The 22512-nt window shown below is 36.3% G+C and overlaps 1 protein-coding gene across 1 annotated transcript in view; it reads right to left on the minus strand.

Moving 5' to 3' along the window:
• LOC136186218 (patatin-like phospholipase domain-containing protein 7) overlaps positions 1-21443 on the minus strand; it is a 21714-nt gene extending 271 nt beyond the window's left edge. The window contains exons 1-36 of the mRNA XM_065973479.1: positions 21306-21443; positions 21119-21246; positions 20963-21063; positions 20827-20911; positions 20729-20778; positions 20576-20675; positions 20460-20519; positions 20322-20402; positions 20205-20263; positions 4771-4837; positions 4629-4709; positions 4448-4577; positions 4022-4401; positions 3888-3965; positions 3687-3758; positions 3485-3618; positions 3293-3424; positions 3118-3241; positions 2954-3067; positions 2716-2902; positions 2480-2658; positions 2367-2420; positions 2184-2318; positions 2086-2127; positions 2006-2031; positions 1874-1951; positions 1664-1820; positions 1549-1612; positions 1451-1503; positions 1329-1398; positions 1008-1124; positions 806-954; positions 604-756; positions 432-551; positions 214-381; positions 1-97 (exon numbers count right to left, since the gene is read on the minus strand). Of these exons, the coding sequence (XP_065829551.1) occupies positions 83-97; positions 214-381; positions 432-551; positions 604-756; positions 806-954; positions 1008-1124; positions 1329-1398; positions 1451-1503; positions 1549-1612; positions 1664-1820; positions 1874-1951; positions 2006-2031; positions 2086-2127; positions 2184-2318; positions 2367-2420; positions 2480-2658; positions 2716-2902; positions 2954-3067; positions 3118-3241; positions 3293-3424; positions 3485-3618; positions 3687-3758; positions 3888-3965; positions 4022-4401; positions 4448-4577; positions 4629-4709; positions 4771-4837; positions 20205-20263; positions 20322-20402; positions 20460-20519; positions 20576-20675; positions 20729-20778; positions 20827-20911; positions 20963-21063; positions 21119-21246; positions 21306-21423 (3861 nt within the window). The 5' untranslated portion in view covers positions 21424-21443 and the 3' untranslated portion in view covers positions 1-82. The remainder of the gene's footprint in view (positions 98-213; positions 382-431; positions 552-603; positions 757-805; positions 955-1007; positions 1125-1328; positions 1399-1450; positions 1504-1548; positions 1613-1663; positions 1821-1873; positions 1952-2005; positions 2032-2085; positions 2128-2183; positions 2319-2366; positions 2421-2479; positions 2659-2715; positions 2903-2953; positions 3068-3117; positions 3242-3292; positions 3425-3484; positions 3619-3686; positions 3759-3887; positions 3966-4021; positions 4402-4447; positions 4578-4628; positions 4710-4770; positions 4838-20204; positions 20264-20321; positions 20403-20459; positions 20520-20575; positions 20676-20728; positions 20779-20826; positions 20912-20962; positions 21064-21118; positions 21247-21305) is intronic.
• Between the last annotated feature and the right edge of the window lie 1069 nt (positions 21444-22512).

The raw sequence follows: 22512 nt of genomic DNA on the forward strand, positions 1-22512 counted from the left end.
TGTACAACTACAAAAGAACCGGTTTTCTATCGTTTCTTACAATACTTTTCGCTCACTGCTATATGGCTAGCATCTTGCTTTTTTACTTTTTGTTTTCCTAAAGAGACGATTGTTTTAAATTTAGTAGTTGTGCATTTAGGAACCGGTATTAGGCGTGTATGCTGCCTACTACTACTGGTACTGTAGTAGACTTGGGTAGGTGCATCATCTTACCCTAGACGGCGTAGTGGCAAATGCAGTGTCCTCGCCACTGTCAAAATCATCCGAACTGCTGAGGTACGTTTCAACAGTAAGCGGCTCTCTGGTCGGCGGCACGCGAGGCGGCTCGATGCGACTGGCAATTTCGGCGAGATCCGTAAAGGAAGATGCAGACGTCAGTGACTGCAAAAGAAAGTAGATACCAGAAATGGACAATAACGTCAAAGCCAGACCGGTTTTTGCGGCGAGCGTCCAAGAGGATTATTCGTTTCTCGTTCCATCCAGGCGTGGAAAGAAGTGCGGCTTTTGTTCCATCCCGCTGTAATCGCCTTACCATGATGAAATCCCACCTCCTACACACGTACATTTACCTAGTTCTAGCAAACCCAGATTACTATAACCGACTTCTATTTCATTGTATTTTCCAAACGCCAGTGTCTTGAATTTGTCGATAGGAGGACGAATATACTCGCAGCAGGTCATCTTCTTAACGTCTTCCAACTGCCGGACGCACGAGACGTACGCCAACCGAGCCTGAATCTCGGCCATATTTGGAACCTGAACAAGCTACAGTTGAGAGAACAGTGTCCAAGCTACATGTCAATACCTTCACTGGCTTCGAAAAAGGGTTGTATTTTTTAAATAATAACCACCAACCAGACAACGTGTCTCCGTAGTTCGTAAAATCCGTATCATCAACAGCGCCAACATCGATAGCAATCATATGCTTAGCTCCCATAGAGTGCATTATATCAGCTAATACAAACCAGCGAGTCTCGCTTATAATTGCCGCCCGTCTGCCCTTCTACCTGGAACGTTATTGACGTAGCCGCCATCCAATAAGAGATGGCCATCCTCGGGATCGCACAGTGGCGGCATGTAGCCAGCGAGCGACATGCTAGCACGAACATACGGCCAAATTTGTCCTTTTATAGATAGAAACGATATTTATCAGTACACAGCGCGTTTCAATCAATGTTTTTTAGGCCCCTCTATGCATTATATCTCGTACGTTCTCAGCGATACGAACGATAAGGAGGCAGTGGGGTCACAACTAAAGATTATTTCACCGGAGACAAGAGAGTGGGACCGTTTGCTGGGGTTACTTACGAACGGTACGTATAACATACCAGATTGATGCACTCGAACGTTCGACACTGTTACATCGGTTGTCACGCAAAAGTAAGGTAACCAGAGGTCCTAACAAATTTTGTTTGAATTAGTTAGTAAACGACATTGTTCAATGTCACACCTCGATTCTTTTTTCTCCGAACACTTCTTTGATGCCTCGATTCATGAAACTTCCTAACAAACCATTATCTTAAACCAAAGCTTTTTTGACGTAATTACCAGAAAACATTGATGTCACGGGATAGGTCAAATCCAAAACTTTGTCCAACAGGCCAGACATACCCTAAAGAAACGTTGTGGAAACGGTTTGATAACTTAGAAAGTTTCATCTAACCTTTGCCCATTTTTTCGCCTTTGTTCGCACCGTTTCAATGTCCTGATTCTCGCAGTACAGTGCACCGATAAAAGCTCCGATACTCGTGCCCCCGACGATATCAAAGGGTATCTTCAACTCGTCAAAAACCTGAAGTAGTCCCAGCTGAGCCATACCCCTTACGAAGACCCATCACTCGATTTTCAACAGAAATCCCCAAGTCGCTCTTACTTGGCACCTCCACCACCCAAAACAAGCCCGATTGATGTGCCAGTAAGCCTTCTGGCCAGTCGTGCAAAATCTGATCGTCTTTATATAGAGGGAATAAATTTGACTAGAAGAAACCTATTTCGGCACACTAACTGGTCAATTAACGAAGCTTTCTTTGCCTAAACATTTCAATACACAGTGACACGAAAATTTCATCCCACCCGATTCCTTACAGGAAACGACGTTTCAAGAAAAACGCTATCGGGACACCGAATCTACGAAAGAGACGTCGTCGACTAGTCTGGTATGCCTTCAATTAATGTCAATGTACGTGGTGATGAGCGGAGCACCATCCACGTGCAGAGAGCCACTCTACGGTGCCCGACGGCGATGCACTGTTCATTCTATGAAGCAGGACGAGCTCCTTTTGAGCACGTACAGACACTACCTCGAGTTGTTTCTCAATCTACAGAGAAAATTCGTTTATGGACTACGACAAAATCTGCCGATATACCTCGCCCAAAGCCGGGTCATTTTCGCCCAAGCCGACAATAAGAATGCAGTCTGCCTATAGAAGCGGAAGGAGTGATATACAAAGCACTGGATAATCTCTTTGACAGCGCTTGCCTGTCGTATGCATCTCTGGGTCCAAGGAGACATATCATAGTCGGCCTGGTAGAGAACTATTCGATTCGTGTCCTCCTGTTGTCCTAGCCAACTGATGAGACGGTAGTCGTGAATACTCTCAAAATTGGTAGCTCCGAACGCTTGGCAGACGACGTCCGTAGTCAGACGAATTGACGATCCTGCAAATGGATGGATATACAGTAACGCTTTCCTCGTCTAAATTTGGGAAATCTAACCTATTGTCTTGATTGCTTCTCTCAATTTCTCCGTGAAACCGTTCAAAGGAACGTCGTTCGAGACGGGAATGATAGCTACAGTAGAAAGATTGCTTCCCTGAGGACGGTCGCCCAAAATAGGTGAAGTGCCGCTTTGATGATGACCGAGTAGCCGATTTCCGAGCAAGTGAATCAAATGAGCAACGACCTAACATAAAAGAATGCCCTCTTCTCTCTCTCGTCGTTAAGATTTTCATACCTGAGGATGCTTGTGCTTAATCGTATTCATCAATCCATCAGAAATTTGAGCCAACTCCGTGTCTCTGACGGCATGAACTGTAGTCGAACGCACGGCATGCGAGAGCAACTCTACCTACTAGAGCATGCCAGAACAAAAACGACTGCGTTACAAGAAAAACGAACCACTCCGATGGTGTCGCCTCTTCCGTACTCCGCCACTATTTCTTTCTCGCCCGTCTCCTTTCGGACGACACTTCGAAGTCGCCCGCTCAGTAGAATATTGCACGTGGTCGGCTGGTCTCCTTGTCTACACGAAAGTAGAACGCTCAAGAGGAGCAGAAGTGAAGGATGATCCTACTTGTAGAGAGCTTTTCCCGCAAGAAGCTGCGTCCAATCTAGAGCGAAATCGATTTGTCTAACGAATGCTGCAATCTTTTGTATGAATCCGTGCGCGACGGGTAGAATGGAACGAGGGTAGATTCGCATTAGGCTACACGAAAAAACAACAACACCGCGTTCGAACATAAGAAACATTTGTTAAAGAGTCAACCTGTAAAAGGCGGCTTTGCTTATGATCAGCAAGCTCGCTTTCTTCGCAACGCGAATCGAGAAGAAACTGGGCTCTCCCGTCACGACGGCAAGCTCTCCGGCGAACTCGCCCGATTCAGTATAATACATGTGCCGCTGAAAAAAAAAAAGAAGGATGATCAAACAACCGGCCCCATGCACTGTGATTGATTCGCTGTGTAAACCTCCGCCGTGTCGCCGACACCGCGCTGAAAGACCTCGAGAACACCAGACAAAACGAAAAGCAACGAAACATCCTAAAAAAGAAATTAATCTTCGGATATCATTAGCTGAGGGGCAAAGTCTGCATAGTTCGCAAAATTAGACAAAACGACACAGGGGCCCCTGATGAATTCTAGAGTACTGTTCGATACTATGTATTTTACCGTGCTTCCTTCCATCGTCAGGTAGGTTTTTGGTGGCAGAAAGGAACGCGAACACAAGCCAAAAAGCAATTTCGCATCCTATCCAATCGAACCAAACGAATTATAGCTAAGCTCTGTCTCTGTCTCTGTCTGACCTTTTCTTGTAAATCAAGAGCGTGAGCTAACTTTCCAATAGCCTTTACCATAGCAGGATCGCTTTGACTGTCGTCAGAGGTATTGAAGCCAACATCATCCTTCTTTACGTCTTCCCCTTCGTTTTTTCCACCTAGACCCTCAAGTTGAAAGATGCCGGACGAAGATGCGGTTCTCTTCTTTCGCAAGCCCGCCTTTTCGTAGGCCAGTTCGAAGTCGGAGCCGGAATCGGCCGTCAATTTGACGTCAGAATGGCTAAAAGGTCGATTTTGAACGTCGACCAAATTGCCGTCGCGACCCATGTCGCTCATTCGATCGGGAACAGATGACGCCCGTCGAGGAATGCTGATAGGAGCTGAAGACAGTTGAGAGTCATCGGGTTCTACGAAGAGCGAGGTGTAAAAAAGAAAATAGGCGTGATGACATACCGGCTGTTTTTTCATCATCCTCTTTTTCGTCTTCTTCCTCTTTATTCTCTTCTGCCACCTGTTGCGTTTCAACTAAAGTTTCCATTTGCTGCTGGCAAGGCGTTGATGGTAAAACAGATGCTTTAGCATCCTGAAATGACAAACGTAAGCTAGTCTTCGGGCCACTGGGCTATCGCCTCACAGAACGAATGAGTTCCGACGTCAGGCCGAGGTATTTGTGAAGAGTGAGAAACGTGACTCGCTGAAGACGAAGCAATATAATCTAATGCAAACAGCGGAGAATAGGACTCTAGAGACAGCAAAAGTCACATGAACCGACAAACCTGAACGAATCGAACAAGCGAATCAGGATACTTGGCAAAAAGTAGCTGAAACGCCTTAGGAGGAAGCCTAAAAGTACAAAAATACTAAGCATTTTCAAAACAAAGTCGTCCCTAAATATCGTGCTTCTCTCATATACGCAAATGCATCCCTCAGAATCAAAGATAAGGGGCTGTAATTTATGACAAGAGAGAAGAGTTGGCCAGGCTCTTGTAATTTCACTGTAATTTATTACAGGAGAGAAGAGTTGGCCAGTCCCTTGTAATTGACTGTAAATTATTACAGGGGGGAGAAGAGTTGGCCAGTCCCTTGTAATTTTACTGTAATTTATTACAGGAGAGAATAGTTGGCCAGTCCCTTGTAGTTTCCCTGTAATTTATTACAGGAAAGAAAAGTAGGCCAGTCCCTTGCAATTTTACTGTAACTTATTCAGGGTTCTGCCGAGAATTTTTTCAGTGTGGGAAGAAGGTCTGGAAGGATAGACATAATACGCAATTTTAAAATGGTCCTAGACAATTTTAAAATCTTGCCTTCGACGATTCATAAAATTGTCTTGGACTATTTTAAAAATTGTCTTGAACCATTATCAAAATTGTCTTAGACGATTTTTAAAATTGTCTTGAGACAATTTCTAAAAATATCTTGTGACAATTTTTTAGACAATTTTTATAATCATCTTGGGACAATTTTTAGATTTGTCTTAGGACAAATGTTAAAATTGTCTTCCTTATCTTCAATTCTTAGGGCCTAAATGTTAAATTGAGGGCCTTATCTTTAATTCTTAGGGCCTAAATATTAAATTGAGGACGTTATCTTGGCCTACATATTAAATTGAGGACCTAATCTTTAATTCTTAGGGCCTAATATTTGATTCTTAGGGACTACATATTAAATTAAGGGCCTAATCTTTGATTCTTAGGGCCTAAATATTAAAGTGAGGGCCTTATCTTTAATTCTGAGGGACTAAATATTAAGTTGAGGGTCTTATCTTTAATTCTTAGGAACTAAATATTAAATTGGGGACCTTATCTTGGCCTACAAATGAAATTGAGGGTCTAATCTTTAATTCTTAGGGCCTACATATTAAATTGAGGGCCTAATTTTTAATTATTAGGGCCTACATACTAAATTGAGAGCATAATCTTTGATTCTGAGGGCCTTAATATTAAATTAAGGCACTCATCTTTAATTCTTAGAGCCTAAATATTAAATTAAGGGCCTAATCTTTAATTCTTAGGCCCTAAATATTAAATTGAGGGACTAATCTTTAATTCTTAGGCCCTAAATATTAAATTGAGGGACTAATCTTTGATTCTTAGAACCTACATATTAAATTCAGGGCCTAATCTTTAATTCTTAGGCCCCAATATTAAATTGAGGGCCTAATCTTTGATTCTTAGAACCTACATATTAAATTCAGGGCCTAATCTTTGATTCTTAGAACCTCCACATTAAATTGAGGGCCTAATCTTTAATTCTCAGGCCCTAAAAATTAAATTGAGGGCCTTGTTTATAATTCTAAGGGACTAAATATTAAATTGAGGGCATAATCTTTGATTTGTAGGGCCGAAATATTAAATTGAGGGCCTAATCATTAATCCTTAGGCCCTAAATATTAAATTGAGGACCTAATCTTTGATTCTTAGAACCTACATATTAAATTCAGGGCCTAATCTTTAATTCTTAGAACCTACATATTAAATTCAGGGCCTAATCTTTAATTCTTAGAGCCTAAATATTAAATTGAGGGCCTAACCTTTGATTCTTAGGGCCTTAATATTAAATTAAGGCACTATCTTTAATTCTTAGAGCCTCAATATTAAATTGAGGGCCTAATCTTTAATTCTTAAGACCTAAATATTAAATTGAGGGCCTTGTTTATAATTCTAAGGGACTAAATATTAAATTGAAAGCCTAATCTTTGATTCGTAGGGCCTAAATATTAAATTGAGGGCCTAATCATTAATTCTTAGGCCCTAAATATTAAATTGAGGGACTAATCTTAATTCTTAGACCCTAAATATTAAATTGAGGGCCTAATCTTTGATTCTTAGAACCTACATATTAAATTCAGGGCCTAATCTTTAATTCTTAGAACCTACATATTAAATTCAGGGCCTAATCTTTGATTCTTAGAATCTCCACATTAAATTGAGGGCCTAATCTTAAATTCTGAGGCCCTAAATATTAAATTGAGGACCTAATCTTTGATTCTTAGAACTTACATATTAAATTGAGGGCCTAATCTTTAATTCTTAGGCCCTAATTATTAAATTGAGAGACTAATCTTTGATTCTTAGAACCGAAATATTAAATTGAGGGCCTAATCTTAGGCCCTAAATATTAAATTGAGGGCCTAATCTTTGATTCTTAGAACCTACATATTAAATTGAGGGCCTAATTTTTAATTCTTAGGGCCTACATACTAAATTGAGGGCCTAGTCTTTGATTCTTAGGGCCTTAATATTAAATTAAGGCACTCATCTTTAGTTCTTAGAGCCTAAATATTAAATTGAGGGCATAATTTTTAATTCTTAGGGCCTACATACTAAATTGAGGGCCTAATCTTTGATTCGTAGGGCCTAAATATTAAAGTGAGGGCCTTATCTTTAATTCTAAGGGACTAAATATTAAATTGAGGTCCTTATCTTTAATTCTTAGGACTAAATATTAAATTGAGGACCTTATCTTGGCCTACATATGAAATTGAGGGCCTAATCTTTAATTCTTAGGGCCTACATATTAAATTGAGGGCCTAATTTTTAATTCTTAGGGCCTACATATTAAATTGAGAGCCTAATCTTTGATTCTTAGGGCCTTAATATTAAATTGAGGCACTCATCTTTAATTCTTAGGACCTAAATATTAAATTGAGGGCCTAATCTTTAATTCTTAAGACCTAAATATTAAATTGAGGGCCTTATCTTTAATTCTAAGGTACTAAATATTAAATTGAGGGCCTTATCTTTAATTCTTAGGGACTAAATATTAAATTGAGGGCCTAATCTTAGGTACTACATATTAAATTGAGGGCCTAATCTTTGATTCTTAGGGACTAAATATTATATTCAGGGCCTTATGTTTAATTCTTCGGGCCTAAATATTAAATTGAGGGCCTAATCTTTAATTCTTAGAGCCTAAATATTAAATTGAGGGCCTAATCTTTGATTCTTAGGGCCTTAATATTAAATTAAGGCACTATCTTTAATTCTTAGAGCCTCAATATTAAATTGAGGGCCTAATCTTTAATTCGTAGAACCTACATATTAAATTGAGGGCCTAATCTTTAATTCTTAAGACCTAAATATTAAATTGAGGGCCTTGTTTATAATTCTAAGGGACTAAATATTAAATTGAGGGCCTAATCTTTGATTCGTAGGGCCTAAATATTAAACTGAGGGCCTAATCATTAATTCTTAGGCCCTAAATATTAAATGGAGGGACTAATCTTAATTCTTAGGCCCTAAATATTAAATTGAGGGCCTAATCTTTGATTCTTAGAACCTACATATTAAATTCAGGGCCTAATCTTTGATTCTTAGAATCTCCACATTAAATTGAGGGCCTAATCTTAAATTCTGAGGCCCTAAATATTAAATTGAGGGCCTAATCTTTGATTCTTAAAACTTACATATTAAATTGAGGGCCTAATCTTTAATTCTTAGGCCCTAATTATTAAATTGAGAGACTAATCTTTGATTCTTAGAACCGAAATATTAAATTGAGGGCCTAATCTTAGGCCCTAAATATTAAATTGAGGGCCTAATCTTTGATTCTTAGAACCTACATATTAAATTGAGGGCCTAATTTTTAATTCTTAGGGCCTACATACTAAATTGAGGGCCTAGTCTTTGATTCTTAGGGCCTTAATATTAAATTAAGGCACTCATCTTTAGTTCTTAGAGCCTAAATATTAAATTGAGGGCATAATTTTTAATTCTTAGGGCCTACATACTAAATTGAGGGCCTAATCTTTGATTCGTAGGGCCTAAATATTAAAGTGAGGGCCTTATCTTTAATTCTAAGGGACTAAATATTAAATTGAGGTCCTTATCTTTAATTCTTAGGACTAAATATTAAATTGAGGACCTTATCTTGGCCTACATATGAAATTGAGGGCCTAATCTTTAATTCTTAGGGCCTACATATTAAATTGAGGGCCTAATTTTTAATTCTTAGGGCCTACATATTAAATTGAGAGCCTAATCTTTGATTCTTAGGGCCTTAATATTAAATTGAGGCACTCATCTTTAATTCTTAGGACCTAAATATTAAATTGAGGGCCTAATCTTTAATTCTTAAGACCTAAATATTAAATTGAGGGCCTTATCTTTAATTCTAAGGTACTAAATATTAAATTGAGGGCCTTATCTTTAATTCTTAGGGACTAAATATTAAATTGAGGGCCTAATCTTAGGTACTACATATTAAATTGAGGGCCTAATCTTTGATTCTTAGGGACTAAATATTATATTCAGGGCCTTATGTTTAATTCTTCGGGCCTAAATATTAAATTGAGGGCCTAATCTTTAATTCTTAGAGCCTAAATATTAAATTGAGGGCCTAATCTTTGATTCTTAGGGCCTTAATATTAAATTAAGGCACTATCTTTAATTCTTAGAGCCTCAATATTAAATTGAGGGCCTAATCTTTAATTCGTAGAACCTACATATTAAATTGAGGGCCTAATCTTTAATTCTTAAGACCTAAATATTAAATTGAGGGCCTTGTTTATAATTCTAAGAGACTAAATATTAAATTGAGGGCCTAATCTTTGATTCGTAGGGCCTAAATATTAAACTGAGGGCCTAATCATTAATTCTTAGGCCCTAAATATTAAATGGAGGGACTAATCTTAATTCTTAGGCCCTAAATATTAAATTGAGGGCCTAATCTTTGATTCTTAGAACCTACATATTAAATTCAGGGCCTAATCTTTGATTCTTAGAATCTCCACATTAAATTGAGGGCCTAATCTTAAATTCTGAGGCCCTAAATATTAAATTGAGGGCCTAATCTTTGATTCTTAAAACTTACATATTAAATTGAGGGCCTAATCTTTAATTCTTAGGCCCTAATTATTAAATTGAGAGACTAATCTTTGATTCTTAGAACCGAAATATTAAATTGAGGGCCTAATCTTAGGCCCTAAATATTAAATTGAGGGCCTAATCTTTGATTCTTAGAACCTACATATTAAATTGAGGGCCTAATTTTTAATTCTTAGGGCCTACATACTAAATTGAGGGCCTAGTCTTTGATTCTTAGGGCCTTAATATTAAATTAAGGCACTCATCTTTAGTTCTTAGAGCCTAAATATTAAATTGAGGGCATAATTTTTAATTCTTAGGGCCTACATACTAAATTGAGGGCCTAATCTTTGATTCGTAGGGCCTAAATATTAAAGTGAGGGCCTTATCTTTAATTCTAAGGGACTAAATATTAAATTGAGGTCCTTATCTTTAATTCTTAGGACTAAATATTAAATTGAGGACCTTATCTTGGCCTACATATGAAATTGAGGGCCTAATCTTTAATTCTTAGGGCCTACATATTAAATTGAGGGCCTAATTTTTAATTCTTAGGGCCTACATATTAAATTGAGAGCCTAATCTTTGATTCTTAGGGCCTTAATATTAAATTGAGGCACTCATCTTTAATTCTTAGGACCTAAATATTAAATTGAGGGCCTAATCTTTAATTGTTAAGACCTAAATATTAAATTGAGGGCCTTATCTTTAATTCTAAGGTACTAAATATTAAATTGAGGGCCTTATCTTTAATTCTTAGGGACTAAATATTAAATTGAGGGCCTAATCTTAGGTACTACATATTAAATTGAGGGCCTAATCTTTGATTCTTAGGGACTAAATATTATATTCAGGGCCTTATGTTTAATTCTTCGGGCCTAAATATTAAATTGAGGGCCTAATCTTTAATTCTTAGAGCCTAAATATTAAATTGAGGGCCTAATCTTTGATTCTTAGGGCCTTAATATTAAATTAAGGCACTATCTTTAATTCTTAGAGCCTCAATATTAAATTGAGGGCCTAATCTTTAATTCGTAGAACCTACATATTAAATTGAGGGCCTAATCTTTAATTCTTAAGACCTAAATATTAAATTGAGGGCCTTGTTTATAATTCTAAGGGACTAAATATTAAATTGAGGGCCTAATCTTTGATTCGTAGGGCCTAAATATTAAACTGAGGGCCTAATCATTAATTCTTAGGCCCTAAATATTAAATGGAGGGACTAATCTTAATTCTTAGGCCCTAAATATTAAATTGAGGGCCTAATCTTTGATTCTTAGAACCTAAATATTAAATTCAGGGCCTAATCTTTGATTCTTAGAATCTCCACATTAAATTGAGGGCCTAATCTTAAATTCTGAGGCCCTAAATATTAAATTGAGGGCCTAATCTTTGATTCTTAAAACTTACATATTAAATTGAGGGCCTAATCTTTAATTCTTAGGCCCTAATTATTAAATTGAGAGACTAATCTTTGATTCTTAGAACCGAAATATTAAATTGAGGGCCTAATCTTAGGCCCTAAATATTAAATTGAGGGCCTAATCTTTGATTCTTAGAACCTACATATTAAATTGAAGGCCTAATTTTTAATTCTTAGGGCCTACATACTAAGTTGAGGGCCTAGTCTTTGATTCTTAGGGCTTTAATATTAAAGTGAGGCACTAATCTTTAATTCTTAGGACCTAAATATTAAATTGAGGGCCTAATCTTTAATTCTTAAGACCTAAATATTAAATTGAGGACCTTATCTTGGCCTACATATGAAATTGAAGGCCTAATTTTTAATTCTTAGGGCCTACATAATAAATTGAGGACCTAATCTTTGATTCTTAGGGCCTTAATATTAAATTGAGGCACTAATCTTTAATTCTTAGGACCTAAATATTAAATTGAGGGCCTAATCTTTAATTCTTAAAACCTAAATATTAAATTGAGGGCCTTATCTTTAATTCTAAGGGACTAAATATTAAATTGAGGGCCTAATCTTTAATTCTTAGGGACTAAATATTAAATTGAGGGCCTAATCTTAGGTACTACATATTAAATTGAGGGCCTAATCTTTGATTCTTAGGGACTAAATATTATATTCAGGGCCTTATGTTTAATTCTTCAAGCCTAAATATTAAATTGAGGGCCTAATCTTTAATTCTTAAGACCTAAATATTAAATTGAGGGCCTTGTTTATAATTCTAAGGGACTAAATATTAAATTGAGGGCCTAATCTTTGATTCGTAGGGCCTAATTATTAAATTGAGGGCCTAATCATTAATTCTTAGGCCCTAAATATTAAATTGAGGGACTAATCTTAATTCTTAGGCCCTAAATATTAAATTGAGGGCCTAATCTTTGATTCTTAGAACCTACATATTAAATTCAGGGCCTAATCTTTAATTCTTAGGCCCCAATATTAAATTGAGGGCCTAATCTTTGATTCTTAGAACCTACATATTAAATTCAGGGTCTAATCTTTGATTCTTAGAACCTCCACATTAAATTGAGGGCCTAATCTTTAATTCTGAGGCCCTAAAAATTAAATTGAGGGCCTTGTTTATAATTCTAAGGGACTAAATATTAAATTGAGGGCATAATCTTTGATATGTAGGGCCTAAATATTAAATTGAGGGCCTAATCTTTAATTCTTAGAGCCTAAATATTAAATTGAGGGCCTAATCTTTAATTCTTAGAGCCTAAATATTAAATTGAGGGCCTAATCTTTGATTCTTAGGGCCTTAATATTAAATTAAGGCACTATCTTTAATTCTTAGAGCCTCAATATTAAATTGAGGGCCTAATCTTTGATTCTTAGAACCTACATATTAAATTCAGGGCCTAATCTTTAATTCTTAGAACCTACATATTAAATTCAGGGCCTAATCTTTGATTCTTAGAATCTCCACATTAAATTGAGGGCCTAATCTTAAATTCTGAGGCCCTAAATATTAAATTGAGGACCTAATCTTTGATTCTTAGAACTTACATATTAAATTGAGGGCCTAATCTTTAATTCTTAGGCCCTAATTATTAAATTGAGAGACTAATCTTTGATTCTTAGAACCGAAATATTAAATTGAGGGCCTAATCTTAGGCCCTAAATATTAAATTGAGGGCCTAATCTTTGATTCTTAGAACCTACATATTAAATTGAGGGCCTAATTTTTAATTCTTAGGGCCTACATACTAAATTGAGGGCCTAGTCTTTGATTCTTAGGGCCTTAATATTAAATTAAGGCACTCATCTTTAGTTCTTAGAGCCTAAATATTAAATTGAGGGCATAATTTTTAATTCTTAGGGCCTACATACTAAATTGAGGGCCTAATCTTTGATTCGTAGGGCCTAAATATTAAAGTGAGGGCCTTATCTTTAATTCTAAGGGACTAAATATTAAATTGAGGTCCTTATCTTTAATTCTTAGGACTAAATATTAAATTGAGGACCTTATCTTGGCCTACATATGAAATTGAGGGCCTAATCTTTAATTCTTAGGGCCTACATATTAAATTGAGGGCCTAATTTTTAATTCTTAGGGCCTACATATTAAATTGAGAGCCTAATCTTTGATTCTTAGGGCCTTAATATTAAATTGAGGCACTCATCTTTAATTCTTAGGACCTAAATATTAAATTGAGGGCCTAATCTTTAATTCTTAAGACCTAAATATTAAATTGAGAGCCTTATCTTTAATTCTAAGGTACTAAATATTAAATTGAGGGCCTTATCTTTAATTCTTAGGGACTAAATATTAAATTGAGGGCCTAATCTTAGGTACTACATATTAAATTGAGGGCCTAATCTTTGATTCTTAGGGACTAAATATTATATTCAGGGCCTTATGTTTAATTCTTCGGGCCTAAATATAAATTGAGGGCCTAATCTTTAATTCTTAGAGCCTAAATATTAAATTGAGGGCCTAATCTTTGATTCTTAGGGCCTTAATATTAAATTAAGGCACTATCTTTAATTCTTAGAGCCTCAATATTAAATTGAGGGCCTAATCTTTAATTCGTAGAACCTACATATTAAATTGAGGGCCTAATCTTTAATTCTTAAGACCTAAATATTAAATTGAGGGCCTTGTTTATAATTCTAAGGGACTAAATATTAAATTGAGGGCCTAATCTTTGATTCTTAGGGCCTTAATATTAAATTGAGGCACTCATCTTTAATTCTTAGGACCGAAATATTAAATTGAGGGCCTAATCTTTAATTCTTAAAACCTAAATATTAAATTGAGGGCCTTATCTTTAATTCTAAGGGACTAAATATTAAATTGAGGGCCTTATCTTTAATTCTTAGGGACTAAATATTAAATTGAGGGCCTAATCTTAGGTACTACATATTAAATTGAGGGCCTAATCTTTGATTCTTAGGGACTAAATATTATATTCAGGGCCTTATGTTTAATTCTTCAAGCCTAAATATTAAATTGAGGGCCTAATCTTTAATTCTTAAGACCTAAATATTAAATTGAGGGCCTTGTTTATAATTCTAAGGGACTAAATATTAAATTGAGGGCCTAATCTTTGATTCGTAGGGCCTAATTATTAAATTGAGAGACTAATCATTAATTCTTAGGCCCTAAATATTAAATTGAGGGACTAATCTTAATTCTTAGGCCCTAAATATTAAATTGAGGGCCTAATCTTTGATTCTTAGAACCTACATATTAAATTCAGGGCCTAATTTTTAATTCTTAGGGCCTACATACTAAATTGAGGGCCTAGTCTTTGATTCTTAGGGCCTTAATATTAAATTAAAGCCCTCATCTTTAGTTCTTAGAGCCTAAATATTAAATTGAGGGCATAATTTTTAATTCTTAGGGCCTACATACTAAATTGAGGGCCTAATCTTTGATTCGTAGGGCCTAAATATTAAAGTGAGGGCCTTATCTTTAATTCTAAGGAACTAAATATTAAATTGAGGTCCTTATCTTTAATTCTTAGGACTAAATATTAAATTGAGGACCTTATCTTGGCCTACATATGAAATTGCGGGCCTAATCTTTAATTCTTAGGGCCTACATATTAAATTGAAGGCCTAATTTTTAATTCTTAGGGCCTACATATTAAATTGAGGGCCTAATCTTTGATTCTTAGGGCCTTAATATTAAATTGAGGCACTCATCTTTAATTCTTAGGACCTAAATATTAAATTGAGGGCCTAATCTTTAATTCTTAAAACCTAAATATTAAATTGAGGACCTTATCTTTGATTCTAAGGTACTAAATATTAAATTGAGGGCCTTATCTTTAATTCTTAGAGACTAAATATTAAATTGAGGGCCTAATCTTAGGTACTACATATTAAATTGAGGGCCTAATCTTTGATTCTTAGGGACTAAATATTAAATTGAGGGCCTAATCTTTGATTCTTAGGGCCTTAATATTAAATTAAGGCACTGTCTTTAATTCTTAGAGCCTCAATATTAAATTGAGGGCCTAATCTTTAATTCGTAGAACCTACATATTAAATTGAGGGCCTAATCTTTAATTCTTAAGACCTAAATATTAAATTGAGGGCCTTGTTTATAATTCTAAGGGACTAAATATTAAATTGAGGGCCTAATCTTTGATTCGTAGGACCTAAATATTAAATTGAGGGCCTAATCATTAATTCTTAGGCCCTAAATATTAAATTGAGGGACTAATCTTAATTCTTAGGCCCTAAATATTAAATTGAGGGCCTAATCTTTGATTCTTAGAACCTACATATTAAATTCAGGGCCTAATCTTTAATTCTTAGAACCTACATATTAAATTCAGGGCCTAATCTTTGATTCTTAGAATCTCCACATTAAATTGAGGGCCTAATCTTAAATTCTGAGGCCCTAAATATTAAATTGAGGACCTAATCTTTGATTCTTAGAACTTACATATTAAATTGAGGGCCTAATCTTTAATTCTTAGAACCTACATATTAAATTGAGGGCCTAATTTTTAATTCTTAGGGCCTACATACTAAATTGAGGGCCTAGTCTTTGATTCTTAGGACCTTAATATTAAATTAAAGCCCTCATCTTTAGTTCTTAGAGCCTAAATATTAAATTGAGGGCATAATTTTTAATTCTTAGGGCCTACATACTAAATTGAGGGCCTAATCTTTGATTCTTAGGGCCTTAATATTAAATTAAGGCACTATCTTTAATTCTTAGAGCATCAATATTAAATTGAGGGCCTAATCTTTAATTCGTAGAACCTACATATTAAATTGAGGGCCTAATCTTTAATTCTTAAGACCTAAATATTAAATTGAGGGCCTTGTTTATAATTCTAAGGGACTAAATATTAAATTGAGGGCCTAATCTTTGATTCGTAGGGCCTAAATATTAAATTGAGGGCCTAATCATTAATTCTTAGGCCCTAAATATTAAATTGAGGGACTAATCTTAATTCTTAGGCCCTAAATATTAAATTGAGGGCCTAATCTTTGATTCTTAGAACCTACATATTAAATTCAGGGCCTAATCTTTAATTCTTAGAACCTACATATTAAATTCAGGGCCTAATCTTTGATTCTTAGAATCTCCACATTAAATTGAGGGCCTAATCTTAAATTCTTAGAGCCTCAATATTAAATTGAGGGCCTAATCTTTAATTCGTAGAACCTACATATTAAATTGAGGGCCTAATCTTTAATTCTTAAGACCTAAATATTAAATTGAGGGCCTTGTTTATAATTCTAAGGGACTAAATATTAAATTGAGGGCCTAATCTTTGATTCGTAGGGCCTAAATATTAAATTGAGGGCCTAATCATTAATTCTTAGGCCCTAAATATTAAATTGAGGGACTAATCTTAATTCTTAGGCCCTAAATATTAAATTGAGGGCCTAATCTTTGATTCTTAGAACCTACATATTAAATTCAGGGCCTAATCTTTAATTCTTAGAACCTACATATTAAATTCAGGGCCTAATCTTTGATTCTTAGAATCTCCACATTAAATTGAGGGCCTAATCTTAAATTCTGAGGCCCTAAATATTAAATTGAGGACCTAATCTTTGATTCTTAGAACTTACATATTAAATTGAGGGCCTAATCTTTAATTCTTAGAACCTACATATTAAATTGAGGCCCTAATTTTTAATTCTTAGGGCCTACATACTAAATTGAGGGCCTAGTCTTTGATTCTTAGGACCTTAATATTAAATTAAAGCCCTCATCTTTAGTTCTTAGAGCCTAAATATTAAATTCAGGGCATAATTTTTAATTCTTAGGGCCTACATACTAAATTGAGGGCCTAATCTTTGATTCTTAGGGCCTTAATATTAAATTAAGGCACTATCTTTAATTCTTAGAGCCTCAATATTAAATTGAGGGCCTAATCTTTAATTCGTAGAACCTACATATTAAATTGAGGGCCTAATCTTTAATTCTTAAGACCTAAATATTAAATTGAGGGCCTTGTTTATAATTCTAAGGGACTAAATATTAAATTGAGGGCCTAATCTTTGATTCGTAGGGCCTAAATATTAAATTGAGGGCCTAATCATTAATTCTTAGGCCCTAAATATTAAATTGAGGGACTAATCTTAATTCTTAGGCCCTAAATATTAAATTGAGGGCCTAATCTTTGATTCTTAGAACCTACATATTAAATTCAGGGCCTAATCTTTAATTCTTAGAACCTACATATTAAATTCAGGGCCTAATCTTTGATTCTTAGAATCTCCACATTAAATTGAGGGCCTAATCTTAAATTCTGAGGCCCTAAATATTAAATTGAGGACCTAATCTTTGATTCTTAGAACTTACATATTAAATTGAGGGCCTAATCTTTAATTCTTAGGCCCTAATTATTAAATTGAGAGACTAATCTTTGATTCTTAGAACCGAAATATTAAATTGAGGGCCTAATCTTAGGCCCTAAATATTAAATTGAGGGCCTAATCTTTGATTCTTAGAACCTACATATTAAATTCAGGGCCTAATTTTTAATTCTTAGGGCCTACATACTAAATTGAGGGCCTAGTCTTTGATTCTTAGGGCCTTAATATTAAATTAAGGCACTCATCTTTAGTTCTTAGAGCCTAAATATTAAATTGAGGGCATAATTTTTAATTCTTAGGGCCTACATACTAAATTGAGGGCCTAATCTTTGATTCGTAGGGCCTAAATATTAAAGTGAGGGCCTTATCTTTAATTCTAAGGGACTAAATATTAAATTGAGGTCCTTATCTTTAATTCTTAGGACTAAATATTAAATTGAGGACCTTATCTTGGCCTACATATGAAATTGAGGGCCTAATCTTTAATTCTTAGGGCCTACATATTAAATTGAGGGCCTAATTTTTAATTCTTAGGGCCTACATATTAAATTGAGGGCCTAATCTTAGGTACTACATATTAAATTGAGGGCCTAATCTTTGATTCTTAGGGACTAAATATTATATTCAGGGCCTTATGTTTAATTCTTCGGGCCTAAATATTAAATTGAGGGCCTAATCTTTAATTCTTAGAGCCTAAATATTAAATTGAGGGCCTAATCTTTGATTCTTAGGGCCTACATATTAAATTGAGAGCCTAATCTTTGATTCTTAGGGCCTTAATATTAAATTGAGGCACTCATCTTTAATTCTTAGGACCTAAATATTAAATTGAGGGCCTAATCTTTAATTCTTAAGACCTAAATATTAAATTGAGGGCCTTATCTTTAATTCTAAGGTACTAAATATTAAATTGAGGGCCTTATCTTTAATTCTTAGGGACTAAATATTAAATTGAGGGCCTAATCTTAGGTACTACATATTAAATTGAGGGCCTAATCTTTGATTCTTAGGGACTAAATATTATATTCAGGGCCTTATGTTTAATTCTTCGGGCCTAAATATTAAATTGAGGGCCTAATCTTTAATTCTTAGAGCCTAAATATTAAATTGAGGGCCTAATCTTTGATTCTTAGGGCCTTAATATTAAATTAAGGCACTATCTTTAATTCTTAGAGCCTCAATATTAAATTGAGGGCATAATTTTTAATACTTAGGGCCTACATACTAAATTGAGGGCCTAATCTTTGATTCGTAGGGCCTAAATATTAAAGTGAGGGCCTTATCTTTAATTCTAAGGGACTAAATATTAAATTGAGGTCCTTATCTTTAATTCTTAGGACTAAATATTAAATTGAGGACCTTATCTTGGCCTACATATGAAATTGAGGGCCTAATCTTTAATTCTTAGGGCCTACATATTAAATTGAGGGCCTAATTTTTAATTCTTAGGGCCTACATATTAAATTGAGGGCCTAATCTTTGATTCTTAGGGCCTTAATATTAAATTGAGGCACTCATCTTTAATTCTTAGGACCTAAATATTAAATTGAGGGCCTAATCTTTAATTCTTAAAACCTAAATATTAAATTGAGGGCCTTATCTTTAATTCTAAGGGACTAAATATTAAATTGAGGGCCTTATCTTTAATTCTTAGGGACTAAATATTAAATTGAGGGCCTAATCTTAGGTACTACATATTAAATTGAGGGCCTAATCTTTGATTCTTAGGGCCTTAATATTAAATTGAGGCACTCATCTTTAATTCTTAGGACCTAAATATTAAATTGAGGGCCTAATCTTTAATTCTTAAGACCTAAATATTAAATTGAGGGCCTTATCTTTAATTCTAAGGGACTAAATATTAAATTGAGGGCCTTATCTTTAATTCTTAGGGACTAAATATTAAATTGAGGGCCTAATCTTAGGTACTACATATTAAATTGAGGGCCTAATCTTTGATTCTTAGGGACTAAATATTATATTCAGGGCCATATGTTTAATTCTTCGGGCCTAAATATTAAATTGAGGGCCTAATCTTTAATTCTTAGAGCCTAAATATTAAATTGAGGGCCTAATCTTTGATTCTTAGGGCCTTAATATTAAATTAAGGCACTATCTTTAATTCTTAGAGCCTCAATATTAAATTGAGGGCCTAATCTTTAATTCGTAGAACCTACATATTAAATTGAGGGCCTAATCTTTAATTCTTAAGACCTAAATATTAAATTGAGGGCCTTGTGTTTAATTCTTAGGGACTAAATATTAAATTGAGGGCCTAATCTTTTATTCTTAGGGCCTAAATATTAAATTGAGGTCCTAATCTTCGATTCTTAGGGCCTTAAATTTGTTTTGGACGATGTATCCGGCTGTAATTATTGCAAGCTACGGGCTTTCATAACGTTTTAGTAGTATGGGTCGACGATAGGCAAGTGAGGGTCGAGGCCGACCCATGCCGACCCATGCCGACCCATGTGGGCAGAACCCTGTTTATTACAGGAAAGAAGAGTTGGTTAGTCTCTTGCGATTTTACTGTAATTCTCTAATATAGCCTGATGCATCCCTCAGAATCAAAGATAAGGACTAATCAAAGTATAGGGGGCCCTTTAGCAGGACAGTGCTTTGATTTACCAATCACCTTAGTACTGTTGATGACTCAACAGCTCTAGCTGAAACGCGAATTGCAGAAGAATGGCCCTGAGTAGAGAGAGAAAGACATTACATAGCGTATCTCCTATGAAGCAGCTTTTCGCACCGTGATGACGTTGAGGATGCTGAGAAGACTGTGCACGCTTTCTCCTATCTGAACGTCCTTCAGAGGCAATTCGCGACCGTCCTGCAATGAAAGACAAGCTCATATTGTACGCCGTTTGTTTGTGCGATCTTTCTGTGCCTTTTCTTGAAGAAAAACGGTCACTTTTCCCTTCTGAACAACGTAAATGCTCTCATCAAGCTGTTTTAAAGGAAACTAAACCGTTGTCTTTGTCATACAGCAAACATATGACGCACCTGTCCGGATGGAGAAAGAGGCGCACCGGCAGGTATGCTGCGAGTCTCAATGTGCTTGCACAACTCAACAAAGAGTGGCTTTTCAAAATGTCCAAAAACCCTGAAAGGAAAATTAAAACACAGCCCATCTACCAATCGGAACCAAACGCCGACCTGACGCTCCTCAACATGTACAGAACATCGGGAGGAAGTCCAGCCGAATCCTACACCGCAGCTCAATCACGAAAAATTTTTTGTCAAATCCTAAACACCTCGCTTATATCCGCTTCCAAGAGTGCGGGAGGCGGCCCTCGAGCCACCGCCTTCACCGGAGGTGGATCGTGCAGCCGAAAGAGACTTGGGAGAAATTGAAAAGGAGTCCGTCCGTAGAAAAAAATAGAAAATAACCTCTTGGCAAATTGTAGGACTCGTTCGCGTTTTCTCTTTCTAGGTCTTCGGCTCGTCCCGAGCGAAGTGTCTCCGGTCGAGAAGGCGTACGTTCCAGCGCTCTGCGTTTTGTTTTGAATGGATTTGTTGTAGTGCACTGGTAAGCAGAGCTCTCACGTGAACTTGACTTTGCACTGTTTGAATCATTCGTCTTCCGAAGCGCAGGACTCGATCTCTTTTTCTGATCGGCTCGCTGCCGTTTCCTTCCACGCTTTCTTGCTTTTCTTGTTGCACCGGAAAAGCTTCTGCCGTCGTGGGGCAAAATCTTTTGTGTCGCGAAGTCGGTTTCGAGTGCGTTTCTAACCTTTTTTATAGAATAGACATCGAAGCACGGTTACTATAAGAAAGCAGAGGCAGAAAGCAAAGCTTGCGACGCCCAGGTTGTCCAGAATGTCCTGAAGAAAGGCAGTGACCCATTCCATTACGAGTATTTACGTCACAAAACGTGCGTTACAACGCCCGCGAAAGCTCAAGGTCTACAAATTGTAGTAGCGGATACGCCTGCTCATGTCACCAACTTCACAAACGAGTGGGACTCGATTCAAAATAAGCTGCGCTGTTAGACACTACAAAATTTCAACTGAGGCCCCTTTCAGTAACACACGCGTCGTTTGGCTGCTATCAGCTCAAAAAACGCGTCTTCTCGCTTATACAACTTTAAAAAAATTGAAAAAACATCGACACTTGACACAAACCCCGCGGAAGACGGTGCTATGGAGGTTTATCCGGTGGGAGAGAGATGCGAGAACTAGGAAGGCGTGCCAAGTTACACCCTTGTCAAGTTCGTATATTAACAGTAAACATAAATCTATGGGTGGGTTAGCAAATACAGGTAAGGGCAGACTATTACGTCAAGTGAGGAATGAGGCGACCACCGGGCCATATTGGGGAGTGTTGCCAATCTCCCTTCTATCCTAGCCACGAGCTCTGCTCTGCTCCATCTGATTAGTACTTGTAAACGCTGGGTATTTATACTGATACGCGACTGGGACCGAACGACTGCAGCTATTCACGAACAAAAGGCGCGTCGTTTGAACCCAAACCTATAACCAATCGGCCGCAAATGTATTTCTGCCAGTAAAAACGAAGAAAATTTTGTTGAAAATCAATTCAAACGCGAAAAAACGACAAAGAATGTGTGTTACGTACGCCAGACACGCCTTGTCACGCGACATTGAGCAACGCATGACGTCAATTGTCGCGTTGCTACGAAATGCCCTAATACGAGAAGTAGAAGCAAAAAATCGATCGCGAAGTGCTTTCTGGGTCTATTCTAAAGACATTCAGTTGCTATTTGGACGCGAAAAGCGAACGCGTACGCAGTAATGGCAGTCCGCTTGGTCAGCACGTCGGTCAAGCGTGCGCTACACTCGGATACGCCATAACGACCAGCAAAACGACAGTGTGCCCGCTCTCAAATGATCTAAACGGAGCCTAACGTCTCTACGAGAGCGCATAGATCTTTGATCAGCACTGTAGTACTAACGAGATAGCCTTCTGCTTCGCCTTCA

The sequence above is a fragment of the Oscarella lobularis genome, chromosome 4, assembly GCF_947507565.1.
Source record: "Oscarella lobularis chromosome 4, ooOscLobu1.1, whole genome shotgun sequence".
NCBI classification, from domain to species: domain Eukaryota; kingdom Metazoa; phylum Porifera; class Homoscleromorpha; order Homosclerophorida; family Oscarellidae; genus Oscarella; species Oscarella lobularis.